Genomic DNA, 21,867 nt, shown 5'->3' on the forward strand with positions numbered 1-21,867 from the left:
TATATGCTTAGTTTTATTTATAACATTTAAGAAATATTAACATCTCAGGATATCTGGTTTACCATCTAAGTCCAGTCATAAGCAACAAAAAAGAAAATGTTAACTATGTTTCAAATGAGCATTCTTACATTCATTCCCCCCTGTAACGTAAAGAAAATTCAGCTTTATTAAATTTGTGTTTGACTAATGGAAAAAAAAAATCATTAAAAACACCTTAACTACCAGGCATCCTGGTTTGTTAATTTTTTTTGTTGGCACTTGTGTTCACCACAATCAAGCACTCCGGTTTGTTTGTTAAATTTTCCCCTTCTACCCAGAACTGTCTTTTTGTGAGTTTTTCTGTGGATTTTTTATTATTTTGTTGTTTTAATTGTTTTTTGAAACATCTGGATATGTAAGCTTGTTCAAATAACTTTTAAAAAGACAAGGAATCTAGGCCTGTCTGAAAAGCTCCTTCCCTTGATAACCCACCTATGGGATTACTGACAGAAGAGTCTTGCTTTCATTTTTCTGAATCTTATTAAGCAAAAATTCGTTTTAATTAATTTTAAACTGAAAAAAAGTACAGAAACACTGTATTTATTTGATGGTGTGCATAAACATTACACTCCATACATAGCAAAAATATCTTTTATTTATAATTTACATTTCAACAAGTGAAAATTTTACATTTTTACATATACCATTAAATTTTCACGCATCTACAGAACTTTCACACAATGACACCTGAAACTGTGCAGGCAATAAGAAATTTCAAATACAAAAATGTATTTATTAACCAAACAGTAGTTGAGGCCCTGCCTCAATTGGACATTTTATTCATATAAAAAGTATTCATCTTCCAGAACTAACACAGCAGCTCCTCTGTAAAAAACAAAAAAAAAAAAAAAAAGAAATCATACCGCAGTTTATTTAAACAGAATCCTCAGGTTCTGTTTTGATTTCTGTAGATGCAGGTGTGCTGTCTTCTGCACAGGCAGGAGGAGGGGTGTCTTCAGGTTCTTCTTTGATTTTAGGTGAGTCACAGGACTCTTCTGTTTCTTGTTTAACAATGTCCAACATTATATTTAGTGGATTTTCTGAAGGAGTCTTGCTGGGAGATGGTGTGCAATCAAATGATGATGTCTACAAAGTGAAAGTCAGTGTAGCATTAGCACACTAAAATAACCATTTTTAGCCTCTCATTCTTTTTGCCTTTTTTCAAAATGCAAATATGTTGATGGTCAGGCACTCAAAATCCAAACTTCTACTTTGTCAAACTTTTAAGAAAACAAATTCATTTTTTTAATAGCATTACTTTTTTTTCCAATTCCTTTGAAAAGTATCACCAAGCAGAGATGAAATGCTTAACACATTACCATGGACTGATGTAACTTCCAAAGTATTAAAAATGTCACACCAATACCCACCTACTCCATTGTTAGAAATTCCTAAGATTACACATTACTCCACAATAAATCCATCAAAGCATGGCTTTGCTTTATGGCACACAAGCTGTCATGGTACTCACAAACAGAAACACATCTCAGCTAATTCTGTGTTATAAACTTGCCATGCCCAAGGCCTCCAAGTCTTAGGCAAGAGAAATGGGCAGCACATTCTGAACACATCTGCTCCCTGCAAAGCAAAGAGATGAAGCAAACTGAAAGCAAAACGCTTCCAAAAATATGAAGGATTCACTTACATTCTGGTAATCTTCATAACAAGATGGATGGTAAATCTGAAAAAAAAAATTGTTATACATTTAAATATGTAAAAATAAATTATAGCAGGCTCACTGATCATGAACTGAACAGTATCTATTACACATTATCACATAATTCATCTAGAGAAACTATGGTCTGAGCAGGCTAAGTATGGTGTCAGCTATACCTGAGACAGGATTTTGTGATGTTTATTTAGGAAATGTAATCATACAGAACCTGGTGAGGGCTGGGAATTATCTGTGCACAGCTGCATGCAGGAAGAACTGAGCCCACAGCCATACACAGAGACATCCATTTTTCTTTGAGCACTGCAGTGTAAGGGAGAGCTAATGAGCCCATACCAATGACACCAGGGTTTCAGGCACTTCCAAAGGCAGAGATATTTATGTATTTGGAAGCCAGAAAAACTACAACAGGAATCCTTCAAGAGAAAAAGAGCACTTGCTGCCTACTCCTGGGGTTTTTTCCCCTGTAATTCTTCAGGGGTTTTATTATAAATTAGCATCACATATAAATAAGATCAGATTACCTTTTCATCTACCCTGATAGCATTCTTCAAGTGCCACTCTTCCTCTTCCTCATCCCAATACTGTTCAAATTGTTCTTGGCAAATTTCACAGCTCTGAAAATTATTGGAAAAACAGAGATAAATCATGTTACTGCAATTTGCTGAACACATGAAATTCAAGAACCTAGGAGGAGTCAAATAAGGTTCTTTTAAATTAAGTATATTAAGCCTAGAACACAATCTTTCCTCCACACTTTAAAAATCACTTTAGTAAAACTTAATTAAAAACTGAGTATGGTTTGCAGACAGAGAAAGGATCACCCTCTGGCCCTGAATACTCTTTGTCACTTGAGAAAAGTAAGCTTTACCCTCATCTAGCTAGTTAGTCTGCAAAGCATTTTGTAACAGTGTCATGGTGTCTTACTGTCATGTAAGACAATCCATTAAAGCGATTTAACTAGTTTTATTTCTGGCAATATCTTAATTCTTCCCCCTTAACCTGCAATTTCAAGTCAAACAAGGCGGAAGTTTTTAGTACTTTTGTGAAAAATTATCAACCCAGAGAATAAAGCATGAAAAAAGCTCTTTAAAATTAAAAAAAAAGGCCTTTCTGGTTTCATAGCTAGTTCCTTAGAGACTTGGCATGTAAAACTAAATTGTAATTCTAACATTTGTATTTGATTACAACACCAATTCATCTACCAAAATACAGCTCTACTGGTTACTGCCAAGTTGTGGTATTTCTTTCTTCTAACACCTATCTGCTACCAAAAAAGAAATTTTTGTGTTTAAAAGTACCAAAACCCCAGTAAATCCTGTAGCTATTTGAGTGACAAATGAATGACAAACGACCATCAAATGACAAATCACTTACACTATTTTCTCTACATAAACATTTAGCAAATTAACACAGCATGCCCATTTCAATTTTGCTAAAACTACACAATGCCAATGGCTGCTGATTTTTTTTTAACTACAGGTTTCTACTACTCCTGCCCCTGGGAAGCAACCATTACATACACAAACACAACCTATGGAGGGGCTACACAAAGGCCCAAGTACAAAGTCTACATTTAGTAACACAGTACTTTGAAAGACTAGATTCTTGCTGTCTGGCAAGCTGAAACTTACCTCCACTGCTCCAGCTGGTCCAGCTGGGACACTCTGAAACTCCTTCTCTTTGGCAGCTTCCTGAGTCTTCAACACAACCTCTTCATGAGCTTTTTCAAAGAACTGGCTTTTAGCACGCTCCTCTAGATCTGCTATTTCTTCAAATTCAATCCAGTCCTAAGGAAAATGTTCATTCTCACTCAGACATCCCAAAGTATCATATTTCATAAATGCTACTTTGTTAAAACTGAAATATCTCCCACATGCAGCATTAGCACAGTGTACTCTTTCTCACAATGCAATGCTTCAAAAACTCTTTTACCAAAAAAATCACTATCCTTCAAATTCCATTCGCAGTGGAATGAAAACAGTGCAGCAAGCAGCTTTAAACTGTTTACTGTTCATCACACAATTGCCTTTTGTATTCTGACAGGCATCTGCGGACTACTTGAAGTATCTTGTTTATCACAACCAACTCCTGTGATGATGCAAATTTCAGCTGCAATCCTACAGCACATGCAGGAATAAAGCACAGAATCCAGCCTGTAATTTATCCAGACAAATACTGCATTACTTACTGTTAAACTGTAGTACCATCTCCTGTGTGTAATTTTTCTGCTAACATCTTTTTCCGTCCGGTTCTGGCGATAATGCCAATCCAAGTGATCTGCATAAACATCTGTCTGTGAAGTGGTGAATCTCATTCCACAGGAGTAACACTGAATTCCAGTGTACAGCCGATTTATAACACTATCATAACGCCTACAAAAAGAGAGAAAAATCTCAGCACTTCTTTAAAAAAAGACAGTAAGAAACTTCTCAGTAAATTGCTCCACTTGCCTACAGTACTAGGGAAAAAGCATGGATCTGCTCCAAGTTAGAAGTACACAATATAATATTTCACCTTGATTTTCATAGCATGATCAACTTAAACATTCAAACAACAATTGGCTCTTATTAACAATTCATGAGAAACATGCTAATGTCGTGTCTCATTCCTACTAGATTTTCTCACCTAATAATGCACAAATAGCAATGCCTTCATTTGGCCCAGCTTTACAAGCTACCACCAAATGGTATAATTAAAATCATAGAATTATTTGGGTTGGAATGGACCTTAGAAGACCATCTAGAGTTCCAACCTTCCTGCCATGAGTAGGGACACCTTCCATCAGGTTGCTCAGGGCCCCATCCAATCTGGCCTTGAACACTTCCAGGGCTGGGACATCCACAGCTCCTCTGGGCAATCTATTCCAGTGCCTCATCATCCTCTCAAGTAAAGAATTTCTTCCTACTATCTACAAGCAAATCTGTTCTTCATCTGAGATCATTTGTCCTTGTCCTGGCCTTGTGAAAAGCCCCTCTTCAGCTTTCCTTGTAGTCCCCTGCAGGTACTGGAATGCTACAGTAAGGCCTCCCTGGAGCCGTTTGCTCTGCAGACTGAACCACTCCAACTCTCCGCCTATCTCACAGCAGAGGTGCTCCAGCCCCCTCATCACCCTTATGGCCTCCTCTGGAGTCACTCCCAACATGTCCCCCTCGTGTTGGGGCCCCAGAGCAGCACTGCAGGTGGGGTCTCACCTCCCTTGACCTCCCTGTCACACAGCTTCTGATGCAGCCCAGGCCTGGCTTCACTGCCTATCACAGCCTTAGTGCTGAAGTAACAAGGCACACCTTTGTGTAAAGCTAAGCTTTCCCATCTTCAACTTCTGACTTTTTCCTTTCTCAGCTTCAACAAGGCTGACATCAAACAATGCAGGTTTAACCTCCTCAAAAGCACAAAGTGATAGATAACCTTTTAAGAGCTTTTAACTGTCTTGGATGAACTATCTAGCTCCTGCCACACTGTTATTCCTACTGCAAGCCCATTCAGCTATACTCACTGTCTAAGTTCTTCGACTATGAAGTTAGTGAGGTCTGGAACATTCTGATCTTCATTCTGATCATCATCTTCTTCTTCAGCATTTGGCTGGGCTGATGTTTCATTCGCTTCTAGAAACCATGAAGATATTATCAAAGTTTCAGTACATCATCAGAAAGAAATTATGTGCTCCTAAAAGTGGGTGGTTTTTTTTCAAATATTAATAACACAATCTGACTATGGTTATCTTCAGTTATTCAGATTATCAGTTATCTTCTAACACCATTTTAAAAAAGCATAAAAGAAAATAAGCCAGAGTTTCAATTGAGGAAAACAATATGTCACCTCAGTGTCTGGCATTAAAATTCAGTCTTCACAGATACAGAAATATTTCAGAAGATAAAAAGACCTTGTTCTTGATTATAATCAAGAACAAGTTACAAAAGCACAGCAGCAAAGACAAAACTGACTGCTCTAGATAGATGAAATGTAAATTAAACAAGATACTAAGAATTTACTCAATCACATACACTAAATTCCTTCCCAAAAATAGAGTTCCATTTAAAAAAAAAACTATACAGGAGTTCACAGAAGTGTGTATACTCAGATTTACACCTGAGCTGTGGATAAATTCCATAGCTAGAACATAATAAATCTACATACGTGCTGAAGTGGAATCAGTTTTAGACAATTTGAGGATCCCTGTTTTCAGCAGTTTAGCAAACAACTCATTCACATCAACCTGTCCAAGGTGGTTATCAGGATATGAATGTGAAAGGCCTCCTGGGGAAGAACATAGACATTCAAGGTGGCAAAAGGTTAGCATCAGAAACTGACTTCACTTTTATCTATATACTTCACAACACAATTTTCCTGTTGCCTCCCATTTATTTCACTTTTTGTTACAAATTATTTACCAACTCTCTGCTTTATCTAGTGTTTGGCTAATTTTTTCCCTTGAAACAGGGAATCTTTGTAACAAGATTTTCCCTTCCTTCATAATGTATTCTGGAGAGCTATCTAAGCTGGTTGCCCATACACTGATCTCTACTGGACGGTGGTTCTTGAAATGCAGTATTCTCCAGGATTCATACTTCGATATTTCCCCATACTCAATACTTCATCACCTAGTTTAACCTTTTATGATGTTATTGAAGTTTTTCACTACTAACCACTCAAACACTGGAAATATTTGCCCACCCCAGCACAGCAAGCTAGACCTACAGACTGATGCCTTCCAGAAAAACAGATCAAAACCATTTTTTTTTTGTTTTTTCAGCACAACTTGATACCCAAATCACATGGTTAATGAAAACTAACAAAAGCCTGCGGTGTTTAAGAAAATCTCCTTAAGAGATGAAGGTGCTACAGATACCATATCTAAAGCCACCTCACTGAGGAGGCTTCCCTTAATCCACACAGACCCAGTAAATCAGGACATTAAAAAATGTCATTTTTGTGGCCACCACCAAACGAACAATCCAAAAGATATAAAAGGAATTCCATTGTTACACACCTGCAGGGTTCTGGACAAAACTTCCAGGATTTGGCAAATACTGCTGACCCTGGCCATAAGGTCCTGTTTGAGCAGACATGAGAGAAACCTGTGAAAGTAAACATTTATGTAATCTTTGTATAATAATGTGACTAAAAACTTATTAACTTCTACATGTTTCTCAATCATTTCACATATATTGAACTCCTTCCAGGAATGAACCATTGTCAGTTTGGTATTGAAGAAGACCACATATAACTATATGATCTTTCCCTAATTTTAATTTCCCACTAGGAAAATTCAGACCACATCCTTGTATTGTCTAATATTAAAATAAACAAACAAAACCCTACCACAACACCTTCAACACCTTTCCTTCTACCTAACAATCACATTTCCCAAACACATTACTTCCTTTTAAATTGCTCATGTTCACCAAAATAGAACTCCTCAAGAAATTCAAGAACTCGTAAATGTCTATTAATAAATGCCACAAATAATTTTTATGAGGAAGTGAACCAGCATTTAGTACAGACACACATCTTGAAAACAAGACTTTTCAGCACATCAGCTACAGTAAGCTGTAGGTAGAAACACAAGTCTTTATAACACATTTGTAATAAAAATGTTTGGAGGTTTTTTTCCTAACTGGCTGTTTTCTGGATTTACACACTGTTTAAGATTTTATCCCATTAGAGGTCTGTAGGACACATTACCTGCTTTTGTACAATCAGTAAACTCTTCACATTCACTTTTTAACCCCCAAAATTAAAAATGCTTTTGGAAATCTCTAAACTCTGCAAGAAATTACATCAATTTCACCTCTGTATAGTACCATTTACTCCTTCTGAAGAGAGCATTTCAAAGAGGCAACAGCAAAGACAACTGAACTGACAAAGCAAGATGGTGCCAAGAGAATTTTAAAAGACAACAGTGCAGTTGAGAAAGAAAGTTCAACAATGGCCCTATCTACGTCAATTCCCCCAAGTTATGGATATCTCCCTAAAACTGGCTTGTAACCAGTACTAACAGCTGCAAAAAGACAATTATTATTTTAGTCCTGTCTAACTTCACACCTCTTAGAAAAACGAATCAAGTATAATGTAATCACTTACATTAGCTTTTACACTTATATAGAGTTCACTTTTGTTGAAATTTAATGAGAATACCAAAGGCTTCCAATTACCTCGTTCTGTTCTAATGCTGAAAGTAATGATTTCAAAGACATATTCTGAACTATGAAGTGATTGTGAAGATCCAGTATTTTCTCTAATATTTAAAACAAGATTCTTGAAACACAGCAATGTACGTCCTTAAATTATCTAGTGACTTTTTTAGTTAGAAAGTGACTCTCAGCCTGTCAATGCTTTAGAAAAATATTTCATTTTTAGAGGAAGAAATCGGGCTAATTCTCTAAGGGAAACATTTCTGCAAACAAAGTATTTAATGCAATCAGCTCTTACCTGATTACCTCCCATTGGCATATTACTGAAATTTCCATACTGAGGACCCTGGAGACCTTTTTCTTCGAAATAATGTCCAGCTGCTCTCAGTGGGAAGTTCTGTGCTCCTGGGCCAGCTGGCCCATTGAAATTTGGTCCGGGCGAACCATCAAATATATCAGGTCTCTGGAACTGCATTCCATGAGCTGGTCCATTGTAGCCCTGGCCAGGATGGTCAACAAACGGACCACCTTGTCCATATGGTGACATTTCTAGTCTTGAGGCAGGATGGTTAGCTACATTTTCAAAACGTGCACCCTGAAGGCCAAGGGGCAAGTCGAACCTAGAGGCTGGCTGGTGAGGTCCATCAAATCTTTGAGGTATGGCTGTTTCAAATCTTGCTTGTGCCTGTTGGCCAGATGCCAACCTTGGACCAGGCTGTCCATGAATTCCATCAAATCTTTGCAGGAGAGACAGCTGTCCAGGCTGACCATCAAATCCAGCTCCATGACAGCCATCAAATCTTGGACCAGCCCGACCAAGAGGACCATCAAATCTAAGACCACCAGCTCCCTGATGTACTGGTCCATCAATCAACCTAGGACCTAGACCCGGCTGACCACGTGGTCCGTCCAGTCTCAGCCCACCACCTGATGGTCCATGTGGTCCCTCGAACCTGAGCCCACCACCTGATGGTCCATGTGGCCCCATGGGCTGACCATGTGGCCCCTCAAATCTGAGGCCACCTCCAAGTTGTCCATGGGGCCCCAATGGCTGTAAATGTGGCCCCTCAAACCTGAGGCTACCCCCTGGTTGACCATGAGGCCCCAAGGGCTGACCATGGGGTCCCTCAAACCTGAGACCACCGCCTGGTTGACCCCGAGGCCCCATAGGTTGACCATGAGGTCCCTCAAACCTGAGACCACCTGAAGGCTGACCATGAGGACCCTCAAACCTGAGCCCAACTCCAGGACCTTCAAATCTAGCCCCACCTACAGGCTGCCCAGCAGGCCCCTCAAACCGCAAAGGCCCAAGAGGTCCCTCAAACCGCAGCGGACCTCCTCCACCAACCTGGCCTGAGGGTCCTTCAAATCTCAGGGACCCTGCCAGCTGCCCTGGTGGCCCATCAAATCTTAAGGCTCCAGCTCCCCCTGCTCCTGCCAGTGGTCCATCAAACTGAGATGCACCTGTGCCCACCAAAGGCCCCTCAAATCTCATAGCAGCCTGTCCAGCTGGCCCATCAATTCTGGAACTTGAACCAGCAGCAGGACCATCAACAAAAGGACTGCCTTGTCCATCTACCGCAACCCTTGCAGCAGTTGGTCTAGGTGAGCCATCAAACAGAGGTCTGTCTTCCATCAGCGCACTTATCCTCTGCTTTGCTTCAATACCTCCAAATCTCGATCCTGGACTTTCTGGAAATGGTGCTTTCTCTGGATCTTCATACCTAGCTCTTTTGAAACGTTCAGTGAACGGTGACCTTGGTTCCTCTCGAACACCTAAAAAAACCAGAACAAATCACATAACCACTTGCTAATACACTGTCAATTACTTAACAGATACAAAATAAAGTAAAATCACATACCTGCTTGCCCAAGAAGCTGTCTTTCTTCACGATTATCAAACCTACAAAGTGCATCTCCATCTGTTTTCTGGAACTCTGCTGTACTTTTCCCCTGTTGTCTGAGAGCATCTCTAAATTCATCCGATTCTCCCCAGCTGTCATAAGGATCAGAACCTCTTGCTCCTTTAGTAGCACGCTGGTCTTCAAGTCTTCGTCGACTCTCAAGCGGCGACAGGTTTTCAGCAAATGGTCTTGTAGTGCCACTTACAGGCGAGTGCCTCCTTGACCTTTCTGCAAATGGCTCTTTTCTGTCAAACTGTGCTCCCCGCTTGGCTTTTGCCTGCTCACATTCTATTCCAGAAAGCAGTGCATCAGGTATATGATAATCCAAAATATCATCAGGATCCAACAAATCAAGCCTTGACAACGAATGCTGAACTTGTGTCCTTTTTAGTTTAGCTTTATGTTCATAATATGTTAATTCTGCATCCGATAGAAGAGGTTTCTTTTTCAAACTACATTTTTCCTCTGTAGGGCTATCCCAGACATTACATCTGTGCTTTCCTTCCTGATACTGGAACAGCTGTCGGATCTGATGAGCAACCATGAGAAACTCATCTTGTGTTATTTCACCAGATGTTAAGCGGTCATTAGCCTGTAAGATAAAGTTAAAATTTAGACGTCCAAAAAGACAAGAAAAAAACCCCCCATCTAGGACATTTCTAAGACAGATTTATTAGTATTACCTTCTTAAGTAATTCTCTTTTACTTGCAGATGTCAATTCTTTGGGAATCTGTAAATTGGCATCCACACTTAACCGGTGCTGCTGCTTCGGTGCTCGGGGTGATAGAATTCCTTTACCAGCCGGCCAGTTCTCCCGATGTCTTTGGTGAGGGGATTTAACAAGTGCTTGGTGTTCATCATTCTGCTGTGAGCTGAAAACAAGAATATATGTAAAATATAGATTATTCATTATTCAGGATGCAATGGTTCGTACTAGAACTGATCATGGCAAAACATTGCTATCACCTTAGAATCTAAGTATGCATCACCTCTGTATTTCACTAGTAGAAACAAATGAAACCTATCAACTTTAACAATCCCAACACTGCCTCTCAAAGTCAACTATACTGAAGTCAACAGGAGAATTTTCACTGACTTCACACACAAGTTGTTTAAGAGATAGTAACTTACTTTTTACTTTCTTCCCAACCAGATTTCCACCTCTTGCCTGATTTGGATCCCTGCCAGTTTTCTGCATTTTCCTTTGGATCTGGAGAAGCTTTTGCAGAATGCTGGGTGGCTGTCTCTTGGGGTCTTTCTTCTTGGGCTTTTTTCAATCTCCTTGGATCACGCACCTCTTGTTTAACATTTCTCTTATTAGAGTTTCTTTCATCTCTTGCTGCTTGTGTGCCTTCTTCAACATGAGACTGCTTAGGGCCTATCTGACGTATCTTTCCAATTTTAGGAGTCGATGAAGTAGGAGATAAACTCCGAAGTCTTCTTTTAGGTGATCTCCTCTCTCGTCTTTTTGGAGAGTGTGTAGATGGTGATCTTGCCTTAGGAGAGCGTGATCGTGACCGTTTTCTACTACTTGATCTTCCTTGTTTCCCACCCTGTTTTTCTGACTCCTCTGTAGTTGCGTCTTGTTTCTGAACAGCACCATTAATCACTTTATTTCTGCTCCCTACTGGTCTATGTTCGCAAGTCTTATGCTCCTCTTTTTCCTTCTTTTCTGTACTTCTCCTCTTTTCTTTGACCTCCTCTTCCTTCCCTTCTGACTTATCCTGAAGATGTCTTTTCAGTCTTGGATCCCGCTTACTGATGTCAGAAACCTTAGTGCTTTCACATTCCTGGTTTTTACTGTCTTTAGTATCGGGCAGCTTATTTTTCAAAGGGGATGGCGATTTAGATTTTGCTTTGGACTGTTCAAGTTCTTTCTTCTGTGTTTTTTCACTTGCTTTTGATTTTTCTGACTTCGTTGAGTTCTGTTTTTCAGCCTGTGCTGTTTTGTTTCCCTTTGTCTCAGACTGACTGGTCACACTCGGTGAAAATTCTTTCCTGTGAGATTGATCTTTAGTATGAGAAGAATGTTGACCCATTCTATTAAGCCGAGGATCCCTGTTCACTATTTTGATGTCATGAAGTGGAGGACTTGGGGATGGTTTGTTTTTTTCAGATTGCACAGCAGTTTGATGAGGTGGTTTAACTGTCATATGAGGTGTGGGAGACATGTGTTGCTTAGAAGGTGCTGGAACTGAAGCTATACTAGATGATCCCTGCTGAACACTAAGAGATACAGCCTGAAATTGGAAAAAAATCCAGCATTAATCTGTATGCCACAACTCCTACCCAGAGGTGCTAATATTCTGTCTCAAAACCAAAACTGTAATAGCCATGTCTTGAGAGGTATGAGCTTCAGCCATTTAACAGAAATTGACTCACTAATTGCTAATTATAAGCACTAAAATAATGCAGTACCATTACAAATCAAATTCAAACACAGTGCAAGATCAATATATTAATGTAAATACTGCAAAAGATGTAAATTTGGCACAAGTTCCAGTTACAGTGCTAGCTTTCCTATATTTTCCACATGCTCTAGGCAACTCAGCTGCCAAGTATCCTATTTTCACACTTCAGTTCCAAGATGCTTTATTTTGTGTTGTCAACTATCAACACAGCAAGACTTCCAACTACTGCCAAGCAAGGAACCAACTTTGCTTACAAACGATCAGGCTCCCCTGTTCTTTGGGAACAAACATATTTGAAATAGCCCAGCTCACTGTCAGTTGCAAGAGGTGAAGGGTGGAAGATCACAGTCAGGTATCATTCTGAAGAGAGATTAAAACCAAACCACAAGAAATCCACTTTTTTTTTTTAACATTTCAGTTTAATACTTAAGATTTCAAGATAATAAAAACTGTTCAGGAACCCCAGCTCACCTTGCATTGCTGTGGTAGTCCTAGAACAGCTACACTTGCCTAACATGAGCGAAAACCAATGTACTGTACTTACCAGTACAGTCAAGTACTCTCCAAAAGAGAGACCCCAACTACCCAAGTTTTATCAACTATCCTACTCACCAACTGTGCTTTAGTCTGTTCCAGCTCCAGCTCTAGTTTTTTTTGCTGAAGTTCTAACAACTGTTTTTGCTTTGCAAGCAATTGCTGCCTTATCAGTTGCTCCTGTGTCAAATTCTTTTGTATTTCAGGAACAGCTGGAGGAGTAGAGGCACCAGAAGTGACAGCAGAGGTAGGTGCATTAGATTCCTCTGGCTAAAAACAAAATAAAGAAAAGTTACTTTTAAAATCCTAGTAAAATCAACTAAATCCATCTCCTTTCAGTGTTTTCATGATCCAGTACTGGGACTTAGTTCACACAGCAGCTGTAAACTGCATATTTTTTTGCCCCACTATGATTTGCCTACTTTGACAGGTGTAGGGAATTTAATATCAATTCCTCCATGTTCCAAAGCCTATAACTCAGTTAATAAATTAAAAAACCAAACCCTTCAAATACTCTGAATTTATAAATTTCTCTTACCTGTTTACAAAGGTCAGATAATTCATTCTTAATATTCTAAATTGTCAAAAAGCAGCACACAAACAATGAAAACTACATTTATTACCATCTGTTCTTCCAGAAGGCAGAAAAACTTACCGATTTATTTAAAAACTTAGGATTCACATGGATGCTAGAAGTATTCACATTTGGGGGCAGAGGTTTAATTGGCCAGGCAGGATCTAATGAGTTGACTCTGACATCAAGTGCATATAGTTTCTTCAAAGGAAAAATATCATCCCATGTGGAGCGTAATTTAAATAAACTTTTCCTAGTATTTTCATCCACCTAAAACAATAAAACAATTCTATGGCTTGTTAAGTTAATATAAAACAATTTCTTAAATTTTTCTGTAGAACTTAAGACTTCATTCATTTCCTATTTCTATCTTGTCATTTCAACATACTGAACTTCCTACACAAAATTTATAAGCAGTGCAGACAACACATCTCTATCAATGGAATCAGTGACAGAAGCTCAAATGTGCAATTGCTGTTTCAAGGCCATTTGAAGATTTTATTTGGTATTACCATGCTCTGAGAATTTTCTTTCAACTTTTCCATTAGCAAAATTCTCATTTTACTGGCCCAACTTCTGTGGAAAAAAATACAGTAACAAAGGTATTGAAAGGCAACCGCCTCTGAGACAATACATCATTCAAGTGTTTGTGCTGGAGTATAACAATGACAAACAGATCAAGAAAAAACAAACTGAATGGAAAAAAAGGTGTTTTGCTCAGCTGTTTAGTCACTGAAGGATTTTTTTCTAACAAATGCAATAAAATGAGTATTAGCTAAAACGAAGTCAATTACTATTTCAGTTCAGCTGCAGAATTAGACCCATCTATGTATGAGTCACAGATCAAATGTACTTGTAGGACCAGAGGCCCATTTTATCTCTTTACACACAACTGGATTATCTCATGGCAGCTAAATTAGAAATTTACAATAAAGCAAAATTTAGTTCATCTTGTAACTTAAGTGGCTCAATTGAACAGTAAATAAAAAACATTAAAGGACAAAATACATGCAGCTGTCAAATTTCAAAATCCCAATTCAATCATTAAGCATTGCCCATGTAGATGATTTTTGCTGCCATTTTCAGATGTTACACCTAGACACAGAATATTCTGGAAAGTTGGAAGGTACTTTTTGGGTAAGAACAGGAGCTTCAATAAAAGTAATTCGTACTTAGTAATTGGCGGATGATGCCTCTATAGAATTTTCGATGAGAGGCTTCACTGAAGCTCACTGCAAAAATGTGCAGGAATGACCAAGCAAACAGTTTGACTTCAAGTGTCTAAAGATACCTTAGTGACCATTTACTGATAAAACCCAAATCTGTAACAATGCCTGTGCTGGAATTCTACTCACATCTTTTAACCAACTAAGCTATTAGAAATGATTGCCACTTTACACATCTAACTAGTACACATAAATAGTTCTATTTAACTTACTAGCAAATTAACACATAAAACTCTGAAGATGAGTTGTTATCCAGAGCTTCAATCAGCTGCAACTTTAAACACAACTCAGTAGAAGAGCATTCACAATTTAACACCAAAAATCAGGTAAATCTATATCTGCTCTACACACAGGAGCTTAAATCTTCTACAATCACGATCACAATCTATTCCTCACTCCATCACACACTTTACATCTGAAAACCATATATAAAGCATATTGGGATTTCAGATCCTCTGATAGGTAATGATAAATATGCAAAAGCTTCATTCATCTCATCCTTATGGAACATCACTTTCTTCTAACATACAAGAAACCACAGAAGTTAACCCTTCATTTCTGATCCAACTTAAAACCCATTCAAGTCCAGCCTTTCAAAACCTGGGACTTTGATATGCTCTTCTCACAGAGGAGTATGCACAATTACTTCACTAGGCTTCAAAATTAAGAGCCAGAATTAAAAGATATGGCAGCAGCTTTCAAGGTTGAATGAAATGAAAACTTATTTATAATACAGTCACACATTTTAAGGTCCTTCTCTCACACAGTCGCAGCACTTTTTTCAGCTGACAGACCACCAAGAGAGAACCAGGTGCCAGTGCTACTCCCTCTTGAGTTTAAGCACTCATTCTGCACAATGTGAATTGTGTAAATCAAACAAATCTAACTACAGGAGAGTGAAGCTTTGAGCAATCCACAAAAAGTCAATTTTCAGTCTATTCTTGGCATAAGAACTATTAACTATCTTAAAAATAAACCAAAGATTTGTAATTAATTGGTCTATAAGTTACAAAAAGTCCATACAGCTAAGCCATCAACAGTCAAAATCCTGTTAGTACAATCTTGCCTGGACAGGAAAGCTACTGATGTTTACACACCAAATTAAGTAATACTTTACATCTTTCAGCTAACATGCTTGATAGCAGAAGGAATCATTTTTTACAGTATAGATATACTGAGATTTATAAAAACTAATCAATCTGTATAGTTCACCATACAAAACAAACCCAAACCTGAAATAATGTACTTATTTTACCAGGAACAAATTTTGCTTAGAATACAGTACTTTTCTGAAAGTGTATATACCTTTTCAAATACACAAATAAATGTTGCAACTAGGTTTTTAGTAAATGCTGTGAGATACTCTCTTCCCACATTCTTGACAATGGAATCCATTAGGTACATAACGGGTAGCTTCTCTGATGCAGGAGCCTGGAGTAATAAGAAGAAACTGAGAAGTTTAGTACAACAAAAATATACTTTAACTTTTTCAAATAAAGGGATTACCAATCCCAGAAATACAGACCTCTCTTTTTGGTTGCCACTATAAATACCAAGGGATTTTGTTTGGGATTTTTGTTTATACAAAAACTTAATCTGAAAAATGGATACTCAGTTCAAAGTATAATGCAGTGGGTCTTTCACCAAAAAAATTAAAAAAAAAAAAAAAGAAAAAGGAACACCTTAGGTTAATTTGTTTGTGTATGAAAGCTTTGGAAAAAGGGGGGGAAAAAAGGAGGAAAAAAGAAGCCCATGAGACAGAATTGCCACTAGTGTACCGAGTGTAACCTTTCCCTTGAGGAAGCAACTTAGCAGGAAAACATCGTCAGCACTTCAAGGAACTTCTAAATATTGCTTATAATTCAAACCTCCTGGATGGATTTTTCTGGATTTCACACAACACAAATTAGACTTCTGGCAAATAGCCCAAGTCAGTGAACTTCTGCAGCAGTAAATTATATGTTGATTATCACAGTTTTTCGTAAATTACACGCAGAAAAGGTTGCAATTATTTCACTGTAATCCAACTGGACATAGCAGAGAGTCCCATTCTCTCTTGGCACTTGCAGATGGCGATGGTTCTGATTTCCAAAATGCATGCAAAAACAGTCAGGACAGAGTTCAAAATTCAGTCAAAACTCAGTCATCTGGTCGACTGAGTAAACGCACAGACAAGCTCAGGAACTGCAACCACCATTTTCATAGAAGGTTGTCTTCAAACTCTGGACACAGCTTTGCTACAGGAGGCTTGGGGGCTTTTTAGTTTGGTTTTGGTTGGGGGTTTCAAAATTCTTTTTCAAAACTCATACCAAGTTTGTGCGGTAAGTGTGGTGACCCTGGACCACTACAGCAACTTCCAATTTACAAAAAGCGGTACTGGATCAATAAAAGTGGTTTTAATGCTTGCCAGTGGCTTTCACAAAGTAGAAGGCACAGCAAAGTTCCAAAAAACATCAGCAAGTACACAGACTTGTTGAAGAGGACACGGAAGACAACACAAGCAGTGTGTGTTGACCATGAACCCCTGGGAAGAGCATCCACTTGTAATACTTTAAGTTCCCTTAACCATCTGGTAAGGTCTGGATAAAAGCAGAACAACTTCACCCACTGCTCATTTTAAACAGAATAGGCTACTAGATTAATTAACGACACCTTACTTGGCAGGCAGGCCCATTATCCAGACACGTGTGTGAAGTGCTACTGCTTCACCATTTTAAATGCAATTCCTTCCCCTTTGAGGTGGTTCACAGAAGGGCACTCACTCAATAGTAATTTTTACATGGGCAATCGGGCTTCCTCACCCTTCCAAGTGTACTAATTTACCATGACCTGAAACTTATTATTGAAGAGGGCAGAACTCCTTGTTAGTTGGGGTGGCAGGGTAGGGGGGAGTGTCACTGCCTTCAAACATATTGGAAAAAAGTAGAAACAGGCAGGTGATGCATTTTGTGCAGAAAAAGACAAAAACCCAGCTACATTAGCTAAAACTAATTGCAGCACATTAGAAGCCAATTTCACGCTGTGACGTAATACTGAACTGTAAACAACCTAATGTGCAAGTGTTAGAAAAAAGCATCACTTAAGTCTCAGATATAGTAGATTATGGATCTGCAGCTATTTAAAATGTCTGTGGAACACTGGCTTCTTCTTTGAAGCAGTCTGCACAATGGCACATTAAAAACACTCCAGCTCTGAGTGCCCTCTTTTATAACAAAACGACAGTGCACCACTTCTGACTTTTAGTCAGTGTGTCAGACACACAAAGCTCTCCCAGAAGTACCTATGCCCAAGAGCTACTCCCCAAGTTGAATTCTTCCATTTCACCAGTGCAGGAAAGCAGCTCACTACACTCAGCTAAGCCGGAAGTTTGAGATGCTGGGGAAGCATTAGTAGCAAAAGCACTGAAAGAAGTGTGACTGTCCCTGTCCTCATGCATCAGACAGCAATCACACAGAACCACCACCACCTAGGTAAGGAAGCCAACTTCCACCTACGGAGCACAGTTAGCGGCCCAGCAGCATACCCTGCTCCAAACATAAGCTATTCAGGTGTCGCAGTTTGACAAACGGGACTTAAATACGGCTGGAATATTTAAGTCTTCTCTTCTGGAAGTGTTTATTATGTCAAGGGATCTAGCAGGTATTTCAGTAACCACAAGAGGGAATCCCACACCGGAATGCATTTTGTTTCCAGGAGGTCTCTGCAGCACCCCCAAGCAAGAAAGATGCCCGCACGACTCTAACCAAAGGCAGGGAGGCGCCGCATAACCACCAGAACGCAGAAGAACACTAACTCTGAGCTCAGCATGTTATTAAAGACTTCTTTACAAAACTCCCACTGTTCCTTCAAATAACGTAGGAAAGCTATTGTTGGAAATGTGTGGCTTTTTTTTATTAGTTTCCTAAAAGATTTCAAGTTTAAAGTAATATCTGGCAATTCAACCCCAAGTCACAAACTTGTAAAAAAATTTGTTAAAAAAAAGAAAAAAATCAACTTTGTATACAAAATGGGTCTTGGAAACAAACTCTGCACTATACAATGGTAAATAAAAAGACAAATACATATTTCACACTTTTTATTTACAAACTTTATAATACCAGTCACACATTTCAGAACCATTTATTAAATAGTAAAGCAGACCACTCAAGTTTTACACTAAACAAACTGTCTCCAGGCAACACTTTTTAAAAGTGGCTTAGTAAAGGAGATCACTTTCCCAGAAACAACTAAAAACTTGCCTTGAATAAACTACAGTCATAAACAGTAACTAGGCAAAACTAACCATTGATACAGGTTTTAAGACATCCTTTAAAAAACCCCCACACTTCAGGGCAGGTTCTAAATTACCCAGAAATGAAAAAAAAAATTGACAGCATTGTTATTTCATCACAAATCATTTTATATACATCCACTGCCCTTTAGGAGATATAATGGTGAGAGCTATTAGATTATGAGGTCACCTCCCCAAGGAATGGCAAAGCTCAGCCACTGGCAGCATTTAAAACTAGACTGGAAGGTCTGTGGCACACTAAAAAAGACAACCTGCATTGATAGAAAGATAAGATTAAGTATCTTAAAAGATGTTCCCCACCCCCATGATTAAACAGTACAATTCTCACCATTATAAACCACGATTAAAGCCAAAGAAAAAAGCCTTTTAACACCTGAGATCAGAGGGAGTAAGGGAAACAACGGGGGAGGGGTGGCTGGCACGAATACGGGGGTGGGGGATTGAAAGAAGAACCCTTTTCTTGTAAAATGCTCGCTAAAAAGGTGCTGCAAACCCCCATGCATGTACAGTGGCTGACTGATGTCAGCAACTGCCTGGGCTGGGCTCAGAGGGAGCCTCCTCTTTCCCTTTTTATATCATGTGCCTTTCAGACGCCATGTTAGGATCCTACAGGCTGCTGCAGTTTCTACAGTCAGGGAGAATTTCTTCTATCACATCCTCAACAAATAAACTTCTCTGGCCAAAATAAATTAAATACGCACACAACGCTAGTGCTACTCGGGGCACAGATCACCTGAAATCCGAACATATTATCCCAAGCCCACAGAATTTTCTCTACCGAGGCAGAGCAAAACAACCCCGATCACCACCACACACTCTTCTCTAACCGAAAGAGATGTTCACCTCTCACCCAAAAACTTTTTTACGATATAAGGGAGCCTCCACCCCCTCAACTAATCTCGCACAGGGACCTCACTGGGGAAATAGCTTTAGCTTATACTTAAAGGTCACTATACTTAGCCCTTCAGTGGCGGACAATTTGCGCTCTAGAAACTTAACCTTATATTCCTTTTAGACCACCCCCCCAAGAAAAACCCAACTCTCCACGAGATCTCCCCATTCATGTCCTCTCTAATGATTGCAGTATCCACCTACTGTAAAAATCCCTAAAACGCCAAGGTTTAGTCACCAGATTCGGACACCGAATCCTGCCTGCGTGTCGGGGAAAGCCCCGCTCCAAGGGCGAGAAGTGCAGCTGCCCAGTCACTGCCGGGCCGCCATGTTGTGCCTGCTATTTACGCGGGGCTCCCAGCGCCAGCCACGCTGCCCTCCTCCCTCAGCGCTTCCTGGGGCCAGTCCCAAAGCCTTCCCTACTCCCAACAGGCTGGCGTGGGGGCTGCTCTCCTCCCTCGAGTCCCCTGCTCCCTATGCCACGGGGGAGTAAAGAAGCAGCAGCAGCACCCTTAAGCTTCGCGATGGAAGGAGGAGCCCCCGGCCGCCGCCTCGCCTTGCTCCCTGATCCCAGCTGAGACACGCTTCCCTCCTCCGCCTGTTTCCCGCACGGCGACCCCCGGCCTCCTACACGCCCGTCCTCCCCCAGCTCCGTCCAAACCCTGCTCTCTCTGTTCGCCCCCTCACTACCAACACCCCCCCCAGCGCCCGGCACTACTTCCTAGGCCCCCCGCCGCCCCAGCCCAGCCATGCCCACCCGCCCGAGCCTCTCCCCCTCTCTCGGGCCCCATCTCCCGACCCTCGGGCCCTCTCGTCCCCCGGCCCTGCCGTGTCCCCCTGAACCGCCTCGGCCGCTCGGCTCCCCCCGCGCCTGTCCTGCGGGCCCCCAGGCCGCCCTACCCCGCTGCCCCGGCCGGTCCCCCCAGCAGTATAGGTAGGAGTAGTAGTCGGTGGAATATAAAAACCTTGGCGATTTGCGCCTCGATCAGGGAGACGATGTCCTTGGCGAAGGGCACGTTCTCCTCGGCCAGGATGGTCAGCATGTTGATGTGCGGCTTGCTGTTGAACGTCAGGTCCTCCAGCGACGACTGGTAGTCGCGGCACGCGTCCTCCCGGGCCTCGCTGCTGCCAGCGCTGCTCTCCGGGGCCGACATGCTGCTCCGACCAGGACCCGACCCACCGACCGACAGCCCCCTCCCCGCGATCCCCCGCCGCCGCCGCCGAGCGATGCCGATGCCGCCCCCCCGCCGCTGCCGCTGGGCTCCTCTACCGCATCCTCCACGCCGAGGCTCCCGCTGGCTGCGCTGCCGGTGCCGCCGCTCCTCGGGCCGCCGCCGGCTCAGTCTCCGCGCTCACAAAATGGCGGCGGCGGGCACGGCTCGCGAACCGCTTCCCGCAGCCGTTGCGTCATGTGAAATTGTGCTCAGGAGAGGGGCCGGCGCCTTGGAGAGGCCCTTTTGTCCGCCGGACGCGCCCTGATTGGCTGGCGCCCCGCCTGCGCGGCTCGCCATTGGCTCCCCCGTCACCACAGCGGCTCCCGATTGGCTGGCACCGCCCTTCCTCACCGCTGACAGGCTCCTGCGCCCGAGTCCCGCTCTCGCACGCGCGTCCCGACTCGCCATTGGCCACGTCTCCCGTCCCGCCCCGTCCCGCCCCGCCCCGCCGCTTCCTCCCGCCTTCCCGCGCTGCCCCGAGCGCTGATTGGTGCCGGGCGCAGCCCCGCCTCCCTCCCGCGGCCCGCCCCTCCCGCCGCTGGCTCAGCCCCCACACGGCAGCGGCCGCTCCCAGGGCGCTGGGTTCGCCCCGCCGCATGGGAAGCGCCTGGGCGCGGAGCAGTGGCCGTAGATAAAACCACAAGAAGGTCCACCTCAGCACGAGGAAGAACTTTTTTTACGTTGAGGGTGGCAGGCTGCCCTGGGAGTTTTGTGGAATCTCCTTCTCTGGAGACATTCCAAACCCACCTGGACGCGTTCCTGTGTCACCTGCTCCCAATGGCCCAGCCTGGGTGCGGGGATTGGAATAGGCGATCTCCAGAGCTCCCTTCCAGCCCTGGAAATCCCGTGGTTCTGTGGCTCGTTCGCCTCGGCAAGGGCCCTGCCCGCCGTGTTTCTCGATGCCATCCCTTTAAGCAGTCACCGCTGGCACCAGTGTTCCCAGGTCTGCACAGAGCCGGGAGCCGCAGGAGAGAGC

General features: G+C 41.8%; 1 protein-coding gene across 3 annotated transcripts; it reads right to left on the bottom strand.

The window, feature by feature from the left end:
• PCF11 (PCF11 cleavage and polyadenylation factor subunit) lies at positions 1-20,862 on the bottom strand. Of its 3 annotated transcripts, XM_063148810.1 has the most exons (17): positions 20,643-20,862; positions 15,801-15,926; positions 13,351-13,539; positions 12,774-12,965; positions 10,882-11,990; positions 10,433-10,622; positions 9,708-10,341; positions 9,016-9,621; positions 8,144-8,934; positions 6,702-6,789; positions 5,849-5,968; positions 5,208-5,316; positions 3,903-4,086; positions 3,346-3,501; positions 2,236-2,328; positions 1,685-1,720; positions 1-1,125 (listed from the first exon to the last, which is right to left on the bottom strand). In XM_063148810.1, the coding sequence occupies exons 1-17, from the start codon at positions 20,829-20,831 to the stop codon at positions 913-915; spliced, it is 5,025 nt and encodes a 1,674-aa protein (XP_063004880.1). In that variant the 5' UTR covers positions 20,832-20,862; the 3' UTR covers positions 1-912. The 3 variants fall into 3 exon arrangements, with proteins under 3 accessions (XP_063004880.1, XP_063004879.1, XP_063004878.1); XM_063148809.1 differs by having other exon boundaries at positions 5,208-5,313; positions 8,144-9,621; XM_063148808.1 differs by having other exon boundaries at positions 8,144-9,621.
• Positions 20,863-21,867: the final 1,005 nt, after the last annotated feature.

Source organism: Melospiza melodia, chromosome 2 (assembly GCF_035770615.1).
Source record: "Melospiza melodia melodia isolate bMelMel2 chromosome 2, bMelMel2.pri, whole genome shotgun sequence".
NCBI classification, from domain to species: domain Eukaryota; kingdom Metazoa; phylum Chordata; class Aves; order Passeriformes; family Passerellidae; genus Melospiza; species Melospiza melodia.

What these genes read in the sequence shown, in the direction of transcription:
- PCF11 (XM_063148808.1), bottom strand. Translation starts at nt 20,831, where the DNA reads ATGTCGGCCCCGGAGAGCAGCGCTGGCAGCAGCGAGGCCCGGGAGGAC. An exon ending in GGTTGGGAAGAAAGTAAAAA is followed by an intron (nt 10,623 to 10,881) that starts GTAAGTTACTAT and finishes TCTTGTTTTCAG; the next exon opens with CTCACAGCAGAATGATGAAC. An exon ending in GATGGTACTACAGTTTAACA is followed by an intron (nt 3,502 to 3,902) that starts GTAAGTAATGCA and finishes CATTTTCCTTAG; the next exon opens with GACTGGATTGAATTTGAAGA.